The 18,169-nt window shown below is 36.3% G+C and overlaps 1 protein-coding gene across 1 annotated transcript; it reads left to right on the top strand.

The window, feature by feature from the left end:
- The first annotated feature begins 14,450 nt into the window (after positions 1 to 14,450).
- Positions 14,451 to 17,775, top strand: LOC120083913 (protein NUCLEAR FUSION DEFECTIVE 4-like). The gene is made up of 2 exons (XM_039039821.1): positions 14,451 to 14,883; positions 16,451 to 17,775. Exons 1-2 carry the CDS (start codon positions 14,451 to 14,453, stop codon positions 17,773 to 17,775), a joined length of 1,758 nt encoding a protein of 585 aa, XP_038895749.1.
- Positions 17,776 to 18,169: the final 394 nt, after the last annotated feature.

Raw genomic sequence — 18,169 nt, 5'->3', positions numbered from 1 at the left:
GGAAGACTTCAACGCATAGAAGAACTATCTTGGGATGTCTAGGGTTAAGTGAACAGGGAAGAATTGGATAAGTGTTAGATAAACATGCGTTGAACTATGCACAACTAAGTAAGAAAATTAGGGTTGGATGCATTATCCTAGGATGGTGAACGCATAGGGTAGTTCAGGATAATTTGGCTAAGTGGTTGACAACATAAGACGCCATGAGTGGATGAACCTAAAATTTAAGGGTCGGATGCATGGAGTGTTGGGGTAGATGCCCTAAATCTCGTAAGGTCTTGTAGTTTGTAAACATGTATGAACAAACGCTTGTGATGTAATAATATGGAATATTTTCTTCATTATTGTCTATGAAATATGAGATATTTTATTTGCATTAACCACAAACCAATAAATTAAGATCCCTGGTTATCGTTGTAACTTAAGCATGTATGTGGAGACAAATAAGTGGATCATGCTTTAAGTGATAACCTAAATGGTCTGCAGTATATGGATAAAGGAGAGAAACCTTATCCTTGTGACACTACGGATACGGTTCGCTTTGTAGATGTTACAAGTGTTGTAAAGTACTACAGATGGTTTAATCCTAATCATTTATGTGGAGACATGCAAACGGGGTGTCCTATATAAAAGAGTTTGTATAAGACCAGACCACGAAATGTTTAGTCTCGTTATATAACGCTGTTCATGACAAAGACTTTCATTTCACCAATATGACCATAGGTAACATGACCTTAATCCTGAGTGAGTTGGGAACTCCTGCCTATGAGGGCAGTCATTTGATTTGCATGGGTGTGAGTGGCCAGATTGTCAACTCAAACCTACCACTTTGGGGATTCGTCTGATTGAGGAGCTGGGAACTTAGCTACACAAGATGAAATTCACTTCTTCTCTAAAGCAGGGGTAAGTAGAAAGATTTCTCCCTTAAGGGCTGATTTCGGGGCTTGAACGATGTGGCGCCACATTTCTCATGGCCCGAGAGATGTTCACTCATAGTAGGACTATGATGTATTGTTCATTAGAGGAATCAGTGGTACTTAAGGAGTTAGATGTAACTATAAGGGCAAAACGGTAAATTGGCCTAGTTATACTTACGAGCGATCTCTGAAGGGTTATCGTACTGTTGATTGGTTATATCCAATGGACACAGAAATATATCTATAGTGAGAAGAGTGCAGTTGTCGGTCTTTAGTGAAGTGCTCGATAGTTAACGGATGGTGGATTTTGTGATTAAAGAGTTTAGTCAACTATTCACGTATCGTTGGAGCTTCAAGCTACAGGTCCATAAGGTCCCCTTGGTAGCTCAATGGATTCAAGTTGAGAATCAGTTTTTGGGTTAGTTTGAAGTGTTTAAATTAACAAGAGGGAATTTAATTATATATGATATAACTAATTTGGTTCAATTATATGTGATATAATTGATATGATGTATGAGATACATTAATTAAAAGAATTGATATAAATATGATTTATATTAAATAAAGGAGAAAATAACTATGGTTTAAATATTACATATGATGTGATATTAAAACTGTAGGTTATAAATATAATACGATAAGTTGGTTATTATATTTATTTAATTAAACAATTATGTGATAATTGTGGTTGGTTATTTTCTCCATTAACTGTGAAGGTGGGAGGTTATTTTTAAGTTTTGAATATCTGAAGGATAAAATGAAAAGTGTTTTCATTTTGTTAAGATATCGCTTCAATTAGTGAATTACTAATCGTTTACTCACGAGAGACTACATAATAGGCCTCACGAGAGACTAAGCGATAGAGCGACACTTTCTAAACAATCGTGTAAACGATCCAGCGTCATTTACTAAATAATTGTGTGCTAGCGAGATTTACTAAACGATCATGTAAACGATCTAGCAAGATTTACTAAATGATCATGTGCTAGCGAGATTTACTAAACGATCAAGCATTCTCAATCTATGTGATAGACAAAACTTTTTCCCACTTGCTTGATCATGTAGCTCAATCGTTTCCTTCCTCCATCCCTCTACCAAATTCACACAGAGCCCACACTTCCTGGATTCTCAGTCCGAGGATACCAAGGTTGTCGATTGGTAGTGTTGAAGGGTGCTTGTTTAAGGAGAAGACTATTCGTGATTACTAGACGATTGGCTAGGCGATCTGAACGATAGCAAGAGGTTGCTGTCCAATTCTTCACGAGAGCAAGAGATTTACAGAAGAAGTGTTCTTCAAAGGTATGTCTCTCATTCCTTTTGTATTTGATTAAGAATGCATGCTATAATTTTGTTTAAAATGCATAACTGTTCTGTATGTTTGTGAATACGTTTAATTCTTTCACAATGGGCTTGGAAAGATCTTGCTTCCACTAATTGGTTCTCTTGAATAAGAGTTCCTTCATGGAGGTATCATTGGATGCATGAAGGATGGTATAGACTCCATCTTGAACAAATGAGAGGCATAAATAAAGCACGTGATAAAAATCTTAATGGACACATACCTTAGAGGAATGAAAGTCTTTGAGGTAAATAGGAAGTAAGCTATGAACTCAAGGGAGGAAACCATGCTCTAAGAAGATGATAAAACCCAAGGAAGAATAAGTGCAGGAGAAGTTGGACGCATAGTTGAGATACATGTGTACAAAATAACCTAAGTATGGAGACAAGTTGGTAGTATGGAAAGAACCATGCATCCAACTTGTGTACCATGCGGTGAGGATGGGTTTCCTTAGGGAACAAGCTCAAGTTGAAGTACATGGCTCAACCAAATGAAACCTTGAAAAGCTGAGTAGATGGTGGACGGTCGAGGAGCAAAGTTGAGCATGTAAAACATGGGATGGCCACTTCAAAAGGAAGTATGTGTTGGACAAGGTAAGGTGAAGAGACATCAAGTTTGCATGCAAGTAGCTGGTGGCAAAGAGTATGCATTGCTTAACATGAATAAGACACTTAGATTTCATGTAGAAAGGAGGTGTCATGCGTTGGAGGTATAAGAGGATGACAAAAATGGTTTGCTAAGGCCTAAAAATACCCCGGAGGATCTCATTTTACTTCACGATTCAAAATTCTCTCAAGAGAATCTCAATGAGGAATTGTTAGAAAGAAAATAGAGGTTAGAATGAGGGACCATGCATTGAGATAAGGCTACCATGCATCCAAGCTTGATGATTAGGTGTTGAAAATAGTTAATCATGTGTTGGGAAAAGGTGTCCACATGTCCAGTCTTGTTGTGAAGAGCAACCCTACATCCAGTTGTGCTGAAGAGACCAATCCCTGCACCCACAACTTTCTTTGCCAATCCAAAGGTTTAGTTTTGTATCTGTCAGGGTTGATAAGCTAGGATTAGGGTTAGGAAGGTATTCTAAGGTTATTTTAACCCTAAACATGGGATTCTATGGGATTATTGGATTGAAACAGGGAAACCAAGGAACTCGAAAAATGGGAAAACACTTGCTGGTGAACTGTGAGTGGTTTTATTTTCAATGTTTTGATTGAATTAATATACATATATCATATTATTTATATGTATGATTAGGGAAAACTTGGCATGATCCTCAATGGGCCAAATATGCTGCACAACCTTTACTCAACAACTTTCTGGCCATTTGTTGAGGATAAATTGGTTTGTTAGTATGCGTTAATGGTCATGCGATGATCATGCGATGGTCTGAAGAATATACGTTATGTGTTAAGCATGTATGTGATGATCATGCGTTCTTGTCACAAGTTTTCTTGCTCTCTAGCCAAGTATAACAAGATCGCAAGTTTCTCGGGATGATCCGAGGTCGAACACAGGGAATTGTAACTAAAAGACGAATGTAAGTGATGTGTTTGAGGCGGGGAATAAAAATAAAAATAAAAAGAAGTTGATTAACTATGCGTTACTCCTACTCCTAGCTAAATAGATAATGAGCAATTGAAGTCTAACTATAAGAGTCATTGGAGATGTGACAACTGTTATCGTGTGATAAGATGCATGGAGAAGCAGGATGGGGAGGAGACATCGCCAAGTCCCTAAGTTTAGTCGCGAGGGTAATCCCAGCTCACCGTGCTCGCGCATCGCACACCTCTTGGTGGCTAGCCACATGTGTTATATCTCTATAACGCATGATGGATATTGCATTGAGCATAAGGTTATTCCTATCTTTAGGAACACTTCTTACTCTACTCAATGAATTCCATAACTACTTACCCTCTCGAGTAGTTAGTTATAGCTACTTATTTCTATGAGCGATCATAAACAAGCATTACGATGGCCTCACACTAAGCAAAGAGGATTGACTCACTATACTCTCGTGATGCACACCTTTCGATGGTTCGCTACATGCATCATATTTCTATAATGCATGACTGAGTATGCGATAACTCTTGCAATCCGTTTTCAGCTCATGGTAGTGAAAGAGAAAGACGATAAAATAGAAGAAGATAATGCAAATGATGTTGAAGGAACTAAAGAGATGTATTGATTACAAAGTGTATTAATGTCTTAAGCTAAAATGTAATATAATACAAAGGTGAGAAGAAAAGGTGAATGACTAGATGTAGGCAATCTCTTGCTTCCATCAGATGTATGTCAAGGCTGTCGGTGGTGTAATAGATGGGTGATAGAAGAGGTCCTTTCAAGCTCTACCTCTAGTGAAGCTTTGGTTGTCAATCAGAAAAGGTTGTGGAAATGAAGAACTCTCAGAGAAAATCTTGGTCATACTCTCATCTGTGATCACAGGAGTCTGCCCAAGGCAGAAGTTCCCAGATGCTTGAACTCAGACTCCAAGGCTCTATTTATAGTGCCAAACGTCAACAACTTTGATAATCCCACTCTGAATCACTGTCATTATTGACGCGGTAGGTGAGAATGTCATCATGATCTTATCGTTTTGATACTCCCGAGGTATGCATTCATAATCGTTTATTCTGAAGGATCACTGCATTCCACCCACTCTTTGCGATTATACCTTTATCATGACTATCACTGTAGTTGTGGCATTGCATGCGATCAACTTTTCTTCATTGAGATCAACGCATGTGATCAACTTTGCTTCATTGAGATCAATGTATGCGATCGACTCTTGCAATAACTACAAAATAGACACTTTGATGTAGAATAACGAATGATATAGGGTTAGTGGGGATTTTTAGTGTAAACCAATGTAAGTTTATTATTTCACATGAATTTTAAGTAATATCAACGCATGTTTTGCTCATCAACCCTCATTATTCTAAGTAAGAGGCTGCGATAGCTTGTATTTCTTCAAGCTATCATCTTTACTGCTAAAATCAGTTAAGTAGGGAACATTTTCCTTTTTCCCTATAAACACTACCTCTGCTTGACCTGGGAATCTGAATATCACTTCTTTCTTATGACAATCAACAAATGCATGGTATTTAAACAAGAAATCCATCCCTAGAATAACATCAAACTCTAACAGTTCTAAGGGAATCAAATCAATCTCCATGTTCCGTCCCTCTATAAGAAGTACATAGTTTCTATAACAATTATTAACTATCAGCACATCACCAAAATGGGTAGAAATAATTAACTCCGCAGGCATAGTTTCTAGCATCCTATCATTACTAAATGCAAATATGCTAGAAATAAATGAATGAGGTTCTCCTGGAACAAATAATACATGGCAGGTTTATCATGAATAAAAATCGTACCAGTAACGACATCTAGTGCATCCTCAGCCTCCTACAAGGTCATGGCATAAACCTTGCCTTGTTGACGAGGCTGTTCTGCTGCACCTTTCTGCTTGGCACTACTAGTGCCCTCATCGCCTTTGGTGCCTACCTTAGGCTACATCATTGTTTGGGATGTTGCCTTCATCTCAGTTTGCACCCTTGAAATCAACTAGGGACATTCCCTCTTGTAATGCCCAAGTTGTCCACACTGATAGCAGACATTCTATCCCTCGTAGCATTGTCCTGAATGAAATTTTCCACATCTGAAACACTGGGGCTTTCTATCTGTATTGGTCACTGTCTCCTCTGTACGTCATGATCTAGATCCCCCAACTGTCTGGCTGGATCTTTGCCTATCTCTCCTCTGTTGATTGCTTGTTGTACTACCTTGAGAGTCACTAGCCCACTAAAATGGGGCTTAAAATCTCTCCTACCAGACTCTTTTGGAGTAAATTTCCTCTTCTCTCCTCTAGAGACTTCCCTATCTTGCCTGTCCTCTGTCTGGCTCTCTTCCATTCGCATCGCAGTCTCCACTAACTAGGAAAAATTCTTCGAGCTACAGGATCTCTGGTAGGGGCTCGATCCTTTTCAGTCATCCGCCAAGTCAGTCCATCACTTTCTCGAAGCTTGAATCCTATAACATATGCATTATTAGGCTCATAACATTATTCACATGCTCCTAATCTAATGCATGACTCTATTTCTAAAATTTTGTGCTCTGATACCAACTTGTCACACATCTCCCCAGATTACCCTCCGAAACGGAGGAGACATGTGAAGACAGTAGTTGTCAACCCTCTTATGACAACAACTGCCCAACATACTCACTGTGAACCTGTGTCCTTAGCACCTGTTAAACTTGATTAGTAGTTTAGAATTCACCAAAGCTTAAAACACAATCTCAGGAACAGCTTAAAGAATATAGATCAATATTAACCATAATACAAACTTCAACAGAAATAACAATTCCAGAAAACCAAGCCTATTTACAACAACAGTTCGACACAAGTTATACCCTGTTTCCCACGACATAAATATAAGAACTAAATTTAACAAAACATGATGAGCCACCAAAGTTTCAATTTCTTTGAGGTTCTAAGAAGTGATTGACTGGCAGAATTGCTAGGCCTTAAGATGTCGATTGCTACCTAGGGAGGAAAAAATTTAAAAAGGGTGAGCAGGAAATGCCCAGTAAATGACTTCTTTAAAGAAATCATGCTTTCATAACTCATAGCATAAACAAATTTAAAATGACACATTCTCATTCACGTACCAGGGTTCAAAAATAAAAATTAGGAAACTAAGAAAATCATAACATGGAAACCCTAGTTTAAATCTCGTCAACATATCCTATAAAATTCCTCTACTCCTTTGCCTGAACATGCGTGATAGCCCTTTTGCTTAATCCCTACTAAAATTAGTTGAGAGAGAGCCCTTTTGCTCGATCTCATCAACGTCAATAATATAAGTCTTACGTGCACGTAGAAATGAGTAGGATTCTGCTTACCTTACCATACCTTCGGTCAAGGATCGTCATATAACTGGGCACCTTACATACCTTCGGTACCAAGCTTAGGAGTAGGTTTTACTTATCAAAATTCATGTTAACATCATAAAATAACATACTTATCAAGCGTACGAAAATCAGTAAGTAGCTCATTTCAGTGCTAAGTCATGGCATAAAACTCAAGTGGAACGCATAGAAACATCATATAAAAACTGTCTTTTAAAACATCAATCATGTAGTAACTCGACTGCCATTACTATAAGCATGCGTTGGAACATCGAGGTAAAAAAAATTGTGTGTGGAAATTTCATAAGTAAAACATTTAGCAAATATTTTGAAAACTAGTCACTCACTGTCTTAAGCTATTTATCCAAGGGGTTTGTAAGTCTCTCTTATTTGCGTCTGCCTTGAAATAAGGAAAGGTCCCTTGGTCAATAAAATTAGCTCCCTTTCGAGCTTAATATATAAACTTAACTTCATCACATACTAGTAATTCATCGTATCAATGACTAAGTTCAACGCATCATAACCCATCTCACCGCATCAGCTACCCTTAGCTTTACCTTATAACTTGGCTGAAAATTGTCAATCCTTCCTCGGGGTACTTAGGTAGGCACTAAAACACCTTTTTTAGGCTATGCGATGAGCTCTACTATGCGATGTACTCAATGCGCCTTGGCTGTGAACATTTTGTCTATGCTCACACGTATCAATGCATATCATTAGTTGGTCAGTTGCTTGCTTGTTCTTTGTATGCAGCTGTCTACTTATTCATCCACAATACCATTTCAAATTTCAATTTTCTAGATTCCTTAATTCTAATTCCAACATTTAACTAGCTAAACTTCCTTTAACGAATTCACTCATAAACATTTTAACTCTCACTTACATTAGAACTTGAGCATTAGTTCCTTTGAGTCGATTGGAAACCCCCAATCTCTCTCAAGCTTTCTCGAGAGTTCTTCACACCTTCTAAACTTCAGACGACATCAACACTTACTTTTCTTAGGTGTAGGAAAATTTTGGAAAACTTGTTCCCTTCTTTGCATGGTTTATTTATTTATACTTAGGCTTGTATGGAAAACATGCAAGTATGAATTTCTGGATATGCCATTTAGCCTAACTAATGCCCCAACAATGTTTATGGATTTGATGAATATAATATTTCATTCATACTTAGATTAGTTTATAATTGTTTTTATAGATGATATCCTAGTGTATTTAGGTAGTAAAGAAAAACATGCAGAGCATATGAGGATAGTGTTGCAAAAACTACATGAGAAGCAATTATATGCTAAGTTCAGAAAATGTGAATTTTGGCGAGACCAAGTGGTATTTTTAGGACACATGGTGTCTGCAGCAGGTGTCAGTGTTGATCCTTAGAAGATTGAGGCTATTGTTAGATGGGAATGACCTACCTCAATAACAAAAGTACGTAGTTTCCTTAGTCTGCAGGTTACTACAGGAGGTTTGTGGAAGGCTTCTCAAAGGTAGCTCTTCCATTGACCAATTTAACTAGGAAGGATGAAAATTTTGAATGGACAGTAACTGTGAATGGATTTTTGAAGACTCAATGCAGATATTGGTGATTGCGCCAATCCTAACCCTTCTAGTGCTAGAGAAGGAGTTTCGAGATTTACTATGGCACATTCATATAGGGATTAAGATGTGTGTTGATGCAGGATGGTAAGGTCGTAACTTATGCATCCAGGCAACTGAAGAAGCATGAGTGTAATTATCCTACCCATGATCTAGAACTAGTAGCTGATGTGCTAGCATTGAAGATTTGGAGGCATTACTTATACGCTAAGAAATGTCATCTCTTTACAGACCATATAAGTTTAAAATATATCTTTGATAAGAAGGAATTAAACCTGAGACAGAGATGATGGATGGACTTGATAAAAGATTATGATTGCACCATTTAATACCACTCAGATAAGGTAGCAGATGCTTTGAGCAGAAAATTGAGCTGTCCCAGAGATATGTTGAATTCTTTAAGGGGAAGGTTATTGCAGGAGTTTAAGGGAGCTAATCCTGTATTGACAAGGGTCATTCGGAGGAAATGATAGCTCATTTTCAGGTAAGACCTACATTAGTAGATGATATCATCAGAGCTCAAATAGCAGACTTTAATCTCAGTAGGTTGATTGAAGAAGTTAGACAACAACAGAGATCAAATTAAGTCTTGAGACGAGATGGAGCTATGATGAAGGGTGATAGGTTATATGTTCCCAACAATGAGCCGCTGAAAAATATAGTACTAGAAGAGACCCATGATTTAGCCTATGCTATGCACCCAGGTAGCACTAAGATGTATAGGGCATTGAAGAAGTTTTATTGGTGGCTGAGCATGAAGAAGGATATAGCCACTTATGTAGATAGATGTTCGAACTGTCAGCAGGTTAAGCTAGGGCATCAAAGACCTGCAGGTTTGTTGAACCCACTTCCAATACCTAAATGGAAATGGGAACATGTGACCATGGATTTTCTGTTTAGTCTACCCAGGACACCCAATGGCTACAATGGCATTTGGGTAATAGTAGACAAAATGACAAAGATGATAAAATTTTTGTCTGTCAAACCATATCTACCTTTGACCAGCAGGCTAAGTTGTACGTTGATTTAGTGGCGAACCAGTTTGGGGCTCCACTATATATTATATCAAATAGATATCCAAGATTTACCTCAAAGTTTTGGCCTAGTTTGCGAAAGGAACTTGGTACTAAGTTGCAGTTTAGTACGCCCTTTCATTCACAGACGGATGGATAGTCAGAACGAACGATTCAAATCTTGGAAGATATGTTAAGAGCCTATGTATTGCAGTTTAAAGGTAGTTGGGATACACATTTACCATTGGCAGAATTTGCTTATAATAATAGTTACAATTCAAGTATTCATATGGCTTTGTATGAGGCTTTGTATGGAAAACCCTATAACACTCCAGTTTGCTGGAACGAGGTTGGTGAAAGGCAATCGATAAAACCAGATTTAGTTCAAACGACATCAGAAAATGTTAAGTTAATAAGTGAAAATCTGAAGATAGCTCGTGATAGACAAAAGAGCTATATAGACATGAGAATAAGAGAGTTAGAGTTTGAAATTAGAGATTGAGTATTCCTGAAGTTATATCTATGGAAAGGGATACTCAGATATGGTAGGAAGGGTAAGCTAAGTCCAAGATATATAGAACCCTAGAAGATAATTGAACGCGTTGGGCCAGTAACCTATAGGTTAGCTTTACCTACTGAGTTATCTAAGATATAGGTTGTATTCCAAGTGTTTATGTTAAATAAATATGTACCCGACCCTACTCATATTCTCTAAGATCAACCAATGCAACTAAAAGAGAATTTATCTTATGAAGAGGAACCAATTCAGATTCTAGACAAGAAATAATAGGTGTTGAGGAACAAGACTATTCCACTACTTAAAGTCTTGTGGAGTAATCATGAAGCAGAAGAAGCCACATGGGAAGCTGAAGTGCAGATGAAAAATAGGTATCCACACCTATTCACATGAGAAGTTCATGAAAAATTTTGAGGACGAAATTTCTTTAAGGGGAAGGTAAATTGTAAACCTCTAAACTTGTTATACTAGTTAATTATATTTAAATTCTTTTAATTATGTGTTTGTAATGTTTAAAAGAGGGAAATCTCCTAAATGTTTGGAAAAATATGCTCTTAGTTTGTAAGAGTAGTTGACACATAGAGAGTTTGAAAAACAATGGGAAGTTAAACGTGTGGCAAGTTGGAAGAAGACAGGAAAATATGTTAAGTATGAGATGTCAAGCTCTCGTATGAAGTGAAAGAAGTTAACACATAGAGAAAGTACAAGATTTTATGCGTTGAAGCTATGGTGCGCCATGCGACCAGAAGTCCAAGAAGGGGATATTATGGCTAAGTGTAGCTATGTGGTATGAGAAAGGCCTTGGAAGAAGTAAGATTGCTTTTAAACGACAAGGAATGGCCGAGATTAGTATAGGGAAAGCATGCAACCAACCTTGTATGGAATGGTGAGGGCTGTAAGCAAACGAGGCGACAATGGATCAATGCGTCAAAGGTGTCGTTCAGAGGATGTGACAATGAGTGGAAGTATGCGCTGACCAAAAAAAGGCTTAAGTGACCGCAAGCCATGCAACAAAGTTAATTTGGGGAGTTTAACTTAATTAACTTGTAAGCGGGCCAGGTGGCACTTAGAAATGCCAATTAAAAGATTAGCATGTCAGGTGACTTTTAATTAAGTTGGATGCTCATGCGAGCCTAAGTATAAATAAACCATGTAAATAAGGAAACATGTTTGCCAAAATTTTCCTGTACCTAAGGAAAGGAAGTGTTGTTGCCATCTGAAGCTCAAAAGATGTGAAGAACTCTAGGGCAAGCTTGAGGGAGAGTTGGGGGTTTCTAATTGACTCAAATGGAGTAATGCTCAAGTTCTAAGGTAAGTGAGAGTTAAGATGTTTATGAGTGAATTCGTTAAAGAAAGTTTAGCCAGTTAAATGCTGGAATTAGAGTTATAGATCTGGAAATTAAAGTTTGAAATGGTATTGTGGATGAATAAGTAGGCAGCTGCGTACAAAGAACAAGCAAACAACTAACCAACTAATGATATGCGTTGATACATGTGAGCATAGACAAAGTGTTCACAGCTAAGGTGCTTTTAGTATGCCACATAGTAGATGCTCATCGCATTGGCTAAAAAAAGGCGTTTCAATGCCTACCCGAGCACTTTGAGGAAGGATTGCCAATTTTCAGCCAAGTTACAAGGTCAAATGGCTAAGGGTAGCTGATGCGGTGAGATGGGTTAGGATGCGTTGAACTCAGTCATGATGCGATGAAGTTAAGTTTATGCGTTAAGCTTGAAAGAGAGCAAATTGTACTGACCAAGAGACCTTTCCTTGTTTCAAGGCAAATGCAAATAGGAAAGGCTCATAGACCCCTTTGATAAGTAGCTTAAGACAGTGAGTGACTAGTTTTTTTTAAGTGTTTAACTTATGAATTTTCCATGCAAAATTGTTTTTGCCTTGATGTTCCAACGCATGCTTACAGTAATGGCAGTCGAGTTTGAGCGAATGATTGATGGTTTAAAAGACAATTTTTATATGATGTTTCCATGCGTTCCATTTGAGTTTTATGCCATGACTTAGCACTGAAATGAGTTACTTACTAATTTCTGTAAGCTTCATAAGTATGTTATTTTATGGTATTAATATGAGTGTTGATATGTAAAACCTACTTCCAAGCTTGGTACCGAATGTATGGTAAGGTACCTAGTTACATGACGATCCTTGCTACCGAAGGTATAGTAAGGTAAACTCCTACTCATTTCTACGTGCACGTAAGACTTATGTTATCGATGTTGATGAGATCAAGCAAAAGAGCTCTCTCTTAACTAAGGTTAGTAGGAATTGAGCAAAAGAACTCTCGCGCATGTTCAAACAAAGAAGTAGGGGAGTTTTACAAGATATGTTGACTTGTTGATGAGATTTAACCTAGGGTTTCCATGTTATGATTTTCTTAATTTCCTAATTTCCTAATTTTTATTTATGAACCCTACTATGTGAATATGAATGTTTCATTTTAAATATGTTTATGCCTGAGTTATGAAAACATGTTTTCTTTAAAGAAGTCACTTACTGGGCATTTCCAGCTCACCCTTTTTAAATATTTTCCTCCTCGAGTAGCGGTCAACGTCTCGAGGCCTAGCAGTTCTGTTAGTCAATCATTTCTCAGAACCTCAAAGAAATTGAAGATTAGGTAGCTCATCATATTTTAATTTAGTTCTTATGTTCATGTCGTGGGAAACAGGGTAGAACTTGTGTCGAACTGTTGTTGTAAATAGGCTTGGTTTTCTGGAACTGTTATTTCTGTTGATGTCGGTATTCTGGTTAATATTGATTTGTATTCTTTGAGTTGTTGTTGAGAATGTGTGTTAAGCTTTGGTGACCTATAAACTACTAATCAGGTTTAACAGGTACTAAGGACACAGGTTCACAAAAGAATGTTAGGCAGTTGTTGTCATAAGAGGGTTAGCAACTACTATCTTCACATCTTTCCTCGGATTTGCAGGGTAATCTGGGGAAGGGTATGACACCAAGTGTCATTTAACCATTTACCAAATGTGCTTTTGATCCAAAAATTACCCAAGATTCCACTCAAAATACTTCCTCCTAAACACAAGTCAACGTTAGAGAATTAACCCAAATTTTCTAGCAATAAATAAGCATCCCAATGGAGTTCAAAACCTTAAGAACTTACTAAAATCCACCAAAACGAACTTTACCTCTGCTGGATATAGCAGCTTCGACACCCTTAAAACTTCGAATCCAACCCCAAAAATCGAAATTAAATTAATTATTAGTCCAAAACTTCAATGGGTGAACAAGACCTTCAAGAAAAATCACAAAACTTACCAAAATAAACCAATCCTTACCTAGCTCCGAGATTCCGATGAAACTCAAAGGAACGATGGAGGCTCATCGATGGCAGTGCACGATGGTAGAGCTCGCATGCCAGAAACTCGGACAGACGCGTGAATAGAAAGAGGCTGACGGCTAGGCGAACACATGACTAGGATGCATGCGTAGATCTGGCCATTCGACCGTGACCTATAGATGATGCTGGTGGCTGGATCTTCTTGATCAATGGTGTGGGCGGTGGTGGCTAGACGACGACAGAGGCGATGGAGGCTATTGATTGAGGTTCCTACATATGACTAAGAAGGTTTTAACAAGGTTTATTTTTTATTAAAATATATCTATAATGTCAGTTTAAAACCGACATTAAAGATTCGTTTTCTTTGTACAACCGATATTGTACATCCGTGTTTATTTTTCCAACCGACATCTAAAGTCAAATTTCTTGTAGTGAATTCTCAAATCAAAATTTATATATAAAACTTGATAAATTTAGAGGTAAAAGTAGATTCTACTTTTCCATCTCTCTCTCTTTTCTTTTTTAAATTTATTTTGACGTTTTAGCAAATTTTCCATTGAGTTCATATGGTTTAAGATTTTGAATTTAAGCACATGTGTTTTAATAAAATTCAATGCACCTAGCTTCAAAGTAGAAGCTGTTTGGCGCTACATTTTACCCTACTAAAATTAGTTATTATAGTTGTCCATGACCATCACAGTTCATAGGTCTTTCTGTTATTATTTGTCTTTTGTTTGCCAACTGTATATTCTGAAATTTGTTACCGGTCATTCAATCTATATAAAACATGAACAAGAATTGAAAGAAACCAAATGATTGTACACTTCCTCTTATTTTTTCTTCTTAAAAAAAATGGTTGTATCGACGATACCAGTCAGCAATAATGGCGGAATGGGTACCGCAGAATTCTTGAGTTTTGCTCGGCAAGTGGTGGTCGGACGGTGGTTCTCGCTTTTTGCTTCCTTCCTTGTAATGACCGGCGCCGGCAGCTTTTTTTTGTTTCCTCATTTCTCTAAAGACATTAAAGAAACGCTCAAATGTGACCAAACTACACTCAACAAGATTGGCTTTTACAAAGACCTCGGATCAAACGTTGGCATTATCTCTGCCCTTTTGGGCGGGATCCTGCCGTCTTGGTGCCTTCTCGTCCTCTCCTCCGCCGTCAACTTCATTGGCCACTTCAAGATTTGGGAAGCTGTCACCGGAAAAGTTGTGAGGCCGACCGTTGAGTACTTTTGCTTTTATTTTGCAGTCGGAGGAAACTCTCAGACTCTAGCCAATACAGGTAATTAATGCCACAATAGGGATGCTCTCTAAAATTAAAAACTAGTTATGTTTTTAATTTTAGGTTAAACAAAAACTTCTAGTTCCTAAACTTTTATGAAAATAGTAATTTAGTCCTTGAATGTTAGGTTAAAAATAGGTTAGAAAGGTCCATGTAATTTTTATAATTCAAAATTTCATATACTTATATAAATGAAAATGAAAATAAAGAATAGTTTTAAGAACGAACTTTTAAATCTATTTTTAATAATTTGAAAACTAAAAAAGGATTTCAAAAATTACTAAATGCATCTATTTTAAAAACTCAGGGATTAACCAGGTTTGTTTTGAAATTTCAGGGACAAACACATATACTTTTTCAAATTCGAAAACTAAAAAGGTATTTTGCCTAAAACTTAAAGATTAAACACACATGTTCTTCAAATTTTGACAATTTTTTGAATTAATATTTTGTTGTTGACTAAAAAGGAATACATTACCTTTTGAAAGGAAAAAAAATTATGAATTAAAAAGATTTATTTTGAAAGACCCATATATTAAATGTACTTATTCTTACAAACTCTAGTGCCAAAAAATATATATTTAAAAACTCAAGAGAAAATTACATTTTTATTCTTGAGTTTTGAAGTACGTGCGTTTGGTCTCTGAATTTTTAAAACATACTTTTTTAGTCTTTAAGATTTTAGAATAGTCAAGGCTTTGTATGGTAATCCTTTGGTATTTGTGTTTTTTTTTTTTGAAAATTAAGTTTATAGACGCTACTCTCACCTTCAAATTTCATCTTTTTCTTATCTATTTTTTATCAATAGTTTAAAAAGCAAGTCAAAATTTGAAAACTAAAAAAAATAGTTTTTAAAATTTTGTTTTTGTTTTTGGAATTTAGCTAAGAATTCAACCATTGTACTTAAAAAATATATAAATCATGGTAATAAATGGAGATGAAGTAGGCTTAATTTTCATAAACCAAAACAAAAAACGAAGACCCCATTTGATAACAATTTTTTTTTCTTTTGTTTTTAAAAATTAAACTTATGGACACTACTTCCACCACAAATTTCCTCATTTGTTATCTACTTTTCACCAATGGTTTACAAAACCAAGTCAAAATTTAAAAACTAAAAAAAGTAGCTTTTAAAAAGTTGTTTTTATCTTTTAAAATTTGGTTACGAATTCAATCATTATGTTTAAGAAAGATGCAAATCATTGCAAAAAAAAGAAGAAAAAAAAAGATAAAATAAACTTAGTTTTTAAAAGCAAAAACAAAAAACCAAATGATTATCAAATTAAGTCGAAATGTTTGCCAAACATGACCTAAGAGATCTTTTAAATTTATTCTTAAAAATTCGAGACTAAAAATATTATATTTTAAAGAATTAATGACCAGATGCATTTATTTAAAAAAATAGAAATTAAAAATATATGTTTTTGAAAATTCAGGAATCAAACAACCTATACTTCAAGAAAGACTCAAAGACGAAAGACACCCATGTTCTTCCAAACCGGACACAAAAAAAAAAGAAAAAAAAAACAAATTTTGAACTAATATTTTGTTGTGTTGACTTGAACAGTTGTGCTAGTCACGTGCGTGAAGAATTTCCCAGAAAGAAGAGGAGTAATATTAGGGCTTTTGAAAGGTTTCTTGGGACTAGGTGGAGCTGTACTGACTCAAGTTTACTATGCCATTTATGGTCATGATACCAAATCTCTCATTCTCTTGATTGCTTGGCTCCCTTCTTTAATTTCTCTCATTTTTGCTTACGCGATCAGAGAAGTAACAATCGTTAAACACCCAAATGAATTCAGAGTTTTCACTCAATTTCTCTCTGTTTCCCTCATTCTTGCTCTGTTTCTCACCATCTTAATCTTCCTTCAAAGAGAAGTTCGATTCGATGAATTAACCCATGTTTCAGTTGTCACTGCAATCATGGGTTTGCTTTTACTTCCTCTGTTAATTGCCATTAGAGAAGAACTTGTTCAATGGAATCTTAACAAAATCACTAAATTAAGGAAATCCCTAACACTCCCTCAAATCTCTATTTCTGCTCCAAAATTAAATAACCCATCATTTCAGACCGATTCTTTTTTCCAAAACATTTTCAATAAACCCAAAAGAGGAGAAGATTACACGGTTCTTCAAGCAATTTTGAGCATTGATATGCTCATTTTATACATGACGATGATAATTGGGATTGGTTCAAGCTTTACAGCTATGGATAATTTTGGTCAAATCGGTGAATCGCAAGGCTACTCAAATGAATCCCTTGATTCAATCATTTCAATCGTCAGTATTTTCAACTTTTGTGGTAGAATCTTTTCTGGGTTTGCTTCAGAAATCTTGTTAGAGAAATTCAAATTCCCCCGACCGTTGATGCTCACTTTCACTCTTTTGATCTCTTGTATTGGACATATCTTAGTGGCTTTTCCTTTCCATCATTCTCTTTATATTGCATCAATCATAACTGGGTTTGCTTTGGGTTCTCAAATTCCATTGTATTACGCTATGATTTCAGAGATTTTTGGTCTCAAACATTATTCCTTTTTGTATAATTTTGGTCAACTGTCTTGCCCTATTGGGACTTATGTTCTGAATGTTTTGGTGGCTGGGAAATTCTACGACCAGGAAGCTAAGACGAGTGCTTATTCAAGCCAATTTAAATGCGAAGGTGAACTCTGTTATAGAAATTCTTTCGTCATTTTGACTGGGATATCGTTGTTGGGAGCTGCGATTTCGTTGATTTTGGTGAGAAGAACAAGTGAGTTTTACAGAGGAGATATATACAAGAAGTTTAGAGAAGATATGGATTCTTTGAAGACGGATATGAAACTTTACGCTATTGATTGTAAGATTAGTGACAATGTTGTTCGCAGACAGGGTACCACGCCAATGAGATGATTTTACTCTCTTTTTTTCACTCCTTTCACAACTAACCTAACTTTTTTTAAAAAAATTTGTTCGAATAATTTTTCTTGATCGAGATCGAGCATTGCACCGTTATTTGAATGAAAAATTAACTTTTTCATCTTATAACCAAATTATGGATATAAGATGAAAAACTAGAAAGGTACTAATTGTGAAGGAGATAATTTTTTTTTTTTTAAGGCTATTGATCAACATTCCACTCTGAAGAAGAATTCAAACAAAGTTCACTTGAAACAGAGCATCGACCAATGTTGGACCGGGATTTTTTTTTTTTTTTTAATTTTTTTGAGTAAAACAATTGTGGGATGAGAGATTGAACCCCACACCTCTAAGATGAAAGATTATATCAATTATTAGCTGATCTCAT

This window comes from Benincasa hispida, chromosome 8 (genome assembly GCF_027475165.1).
Source record: "Benincasa hispida cultivar pf3 chromosome 8, pf3_genome.v1.1, whole genome shotgun sequence".
NCBI lineage: Eukaryota > Viridiplantae > Streptophyta > Magnoliopsida > Cucurbitales > Cucurbitaceae > Benincasa > Benincasa hispida.
The sequence above is the reverse complement of the archived record's forward strand: the minus strand, read 5'-3'. Positions and strand labels throughout refer to the sequence as shown.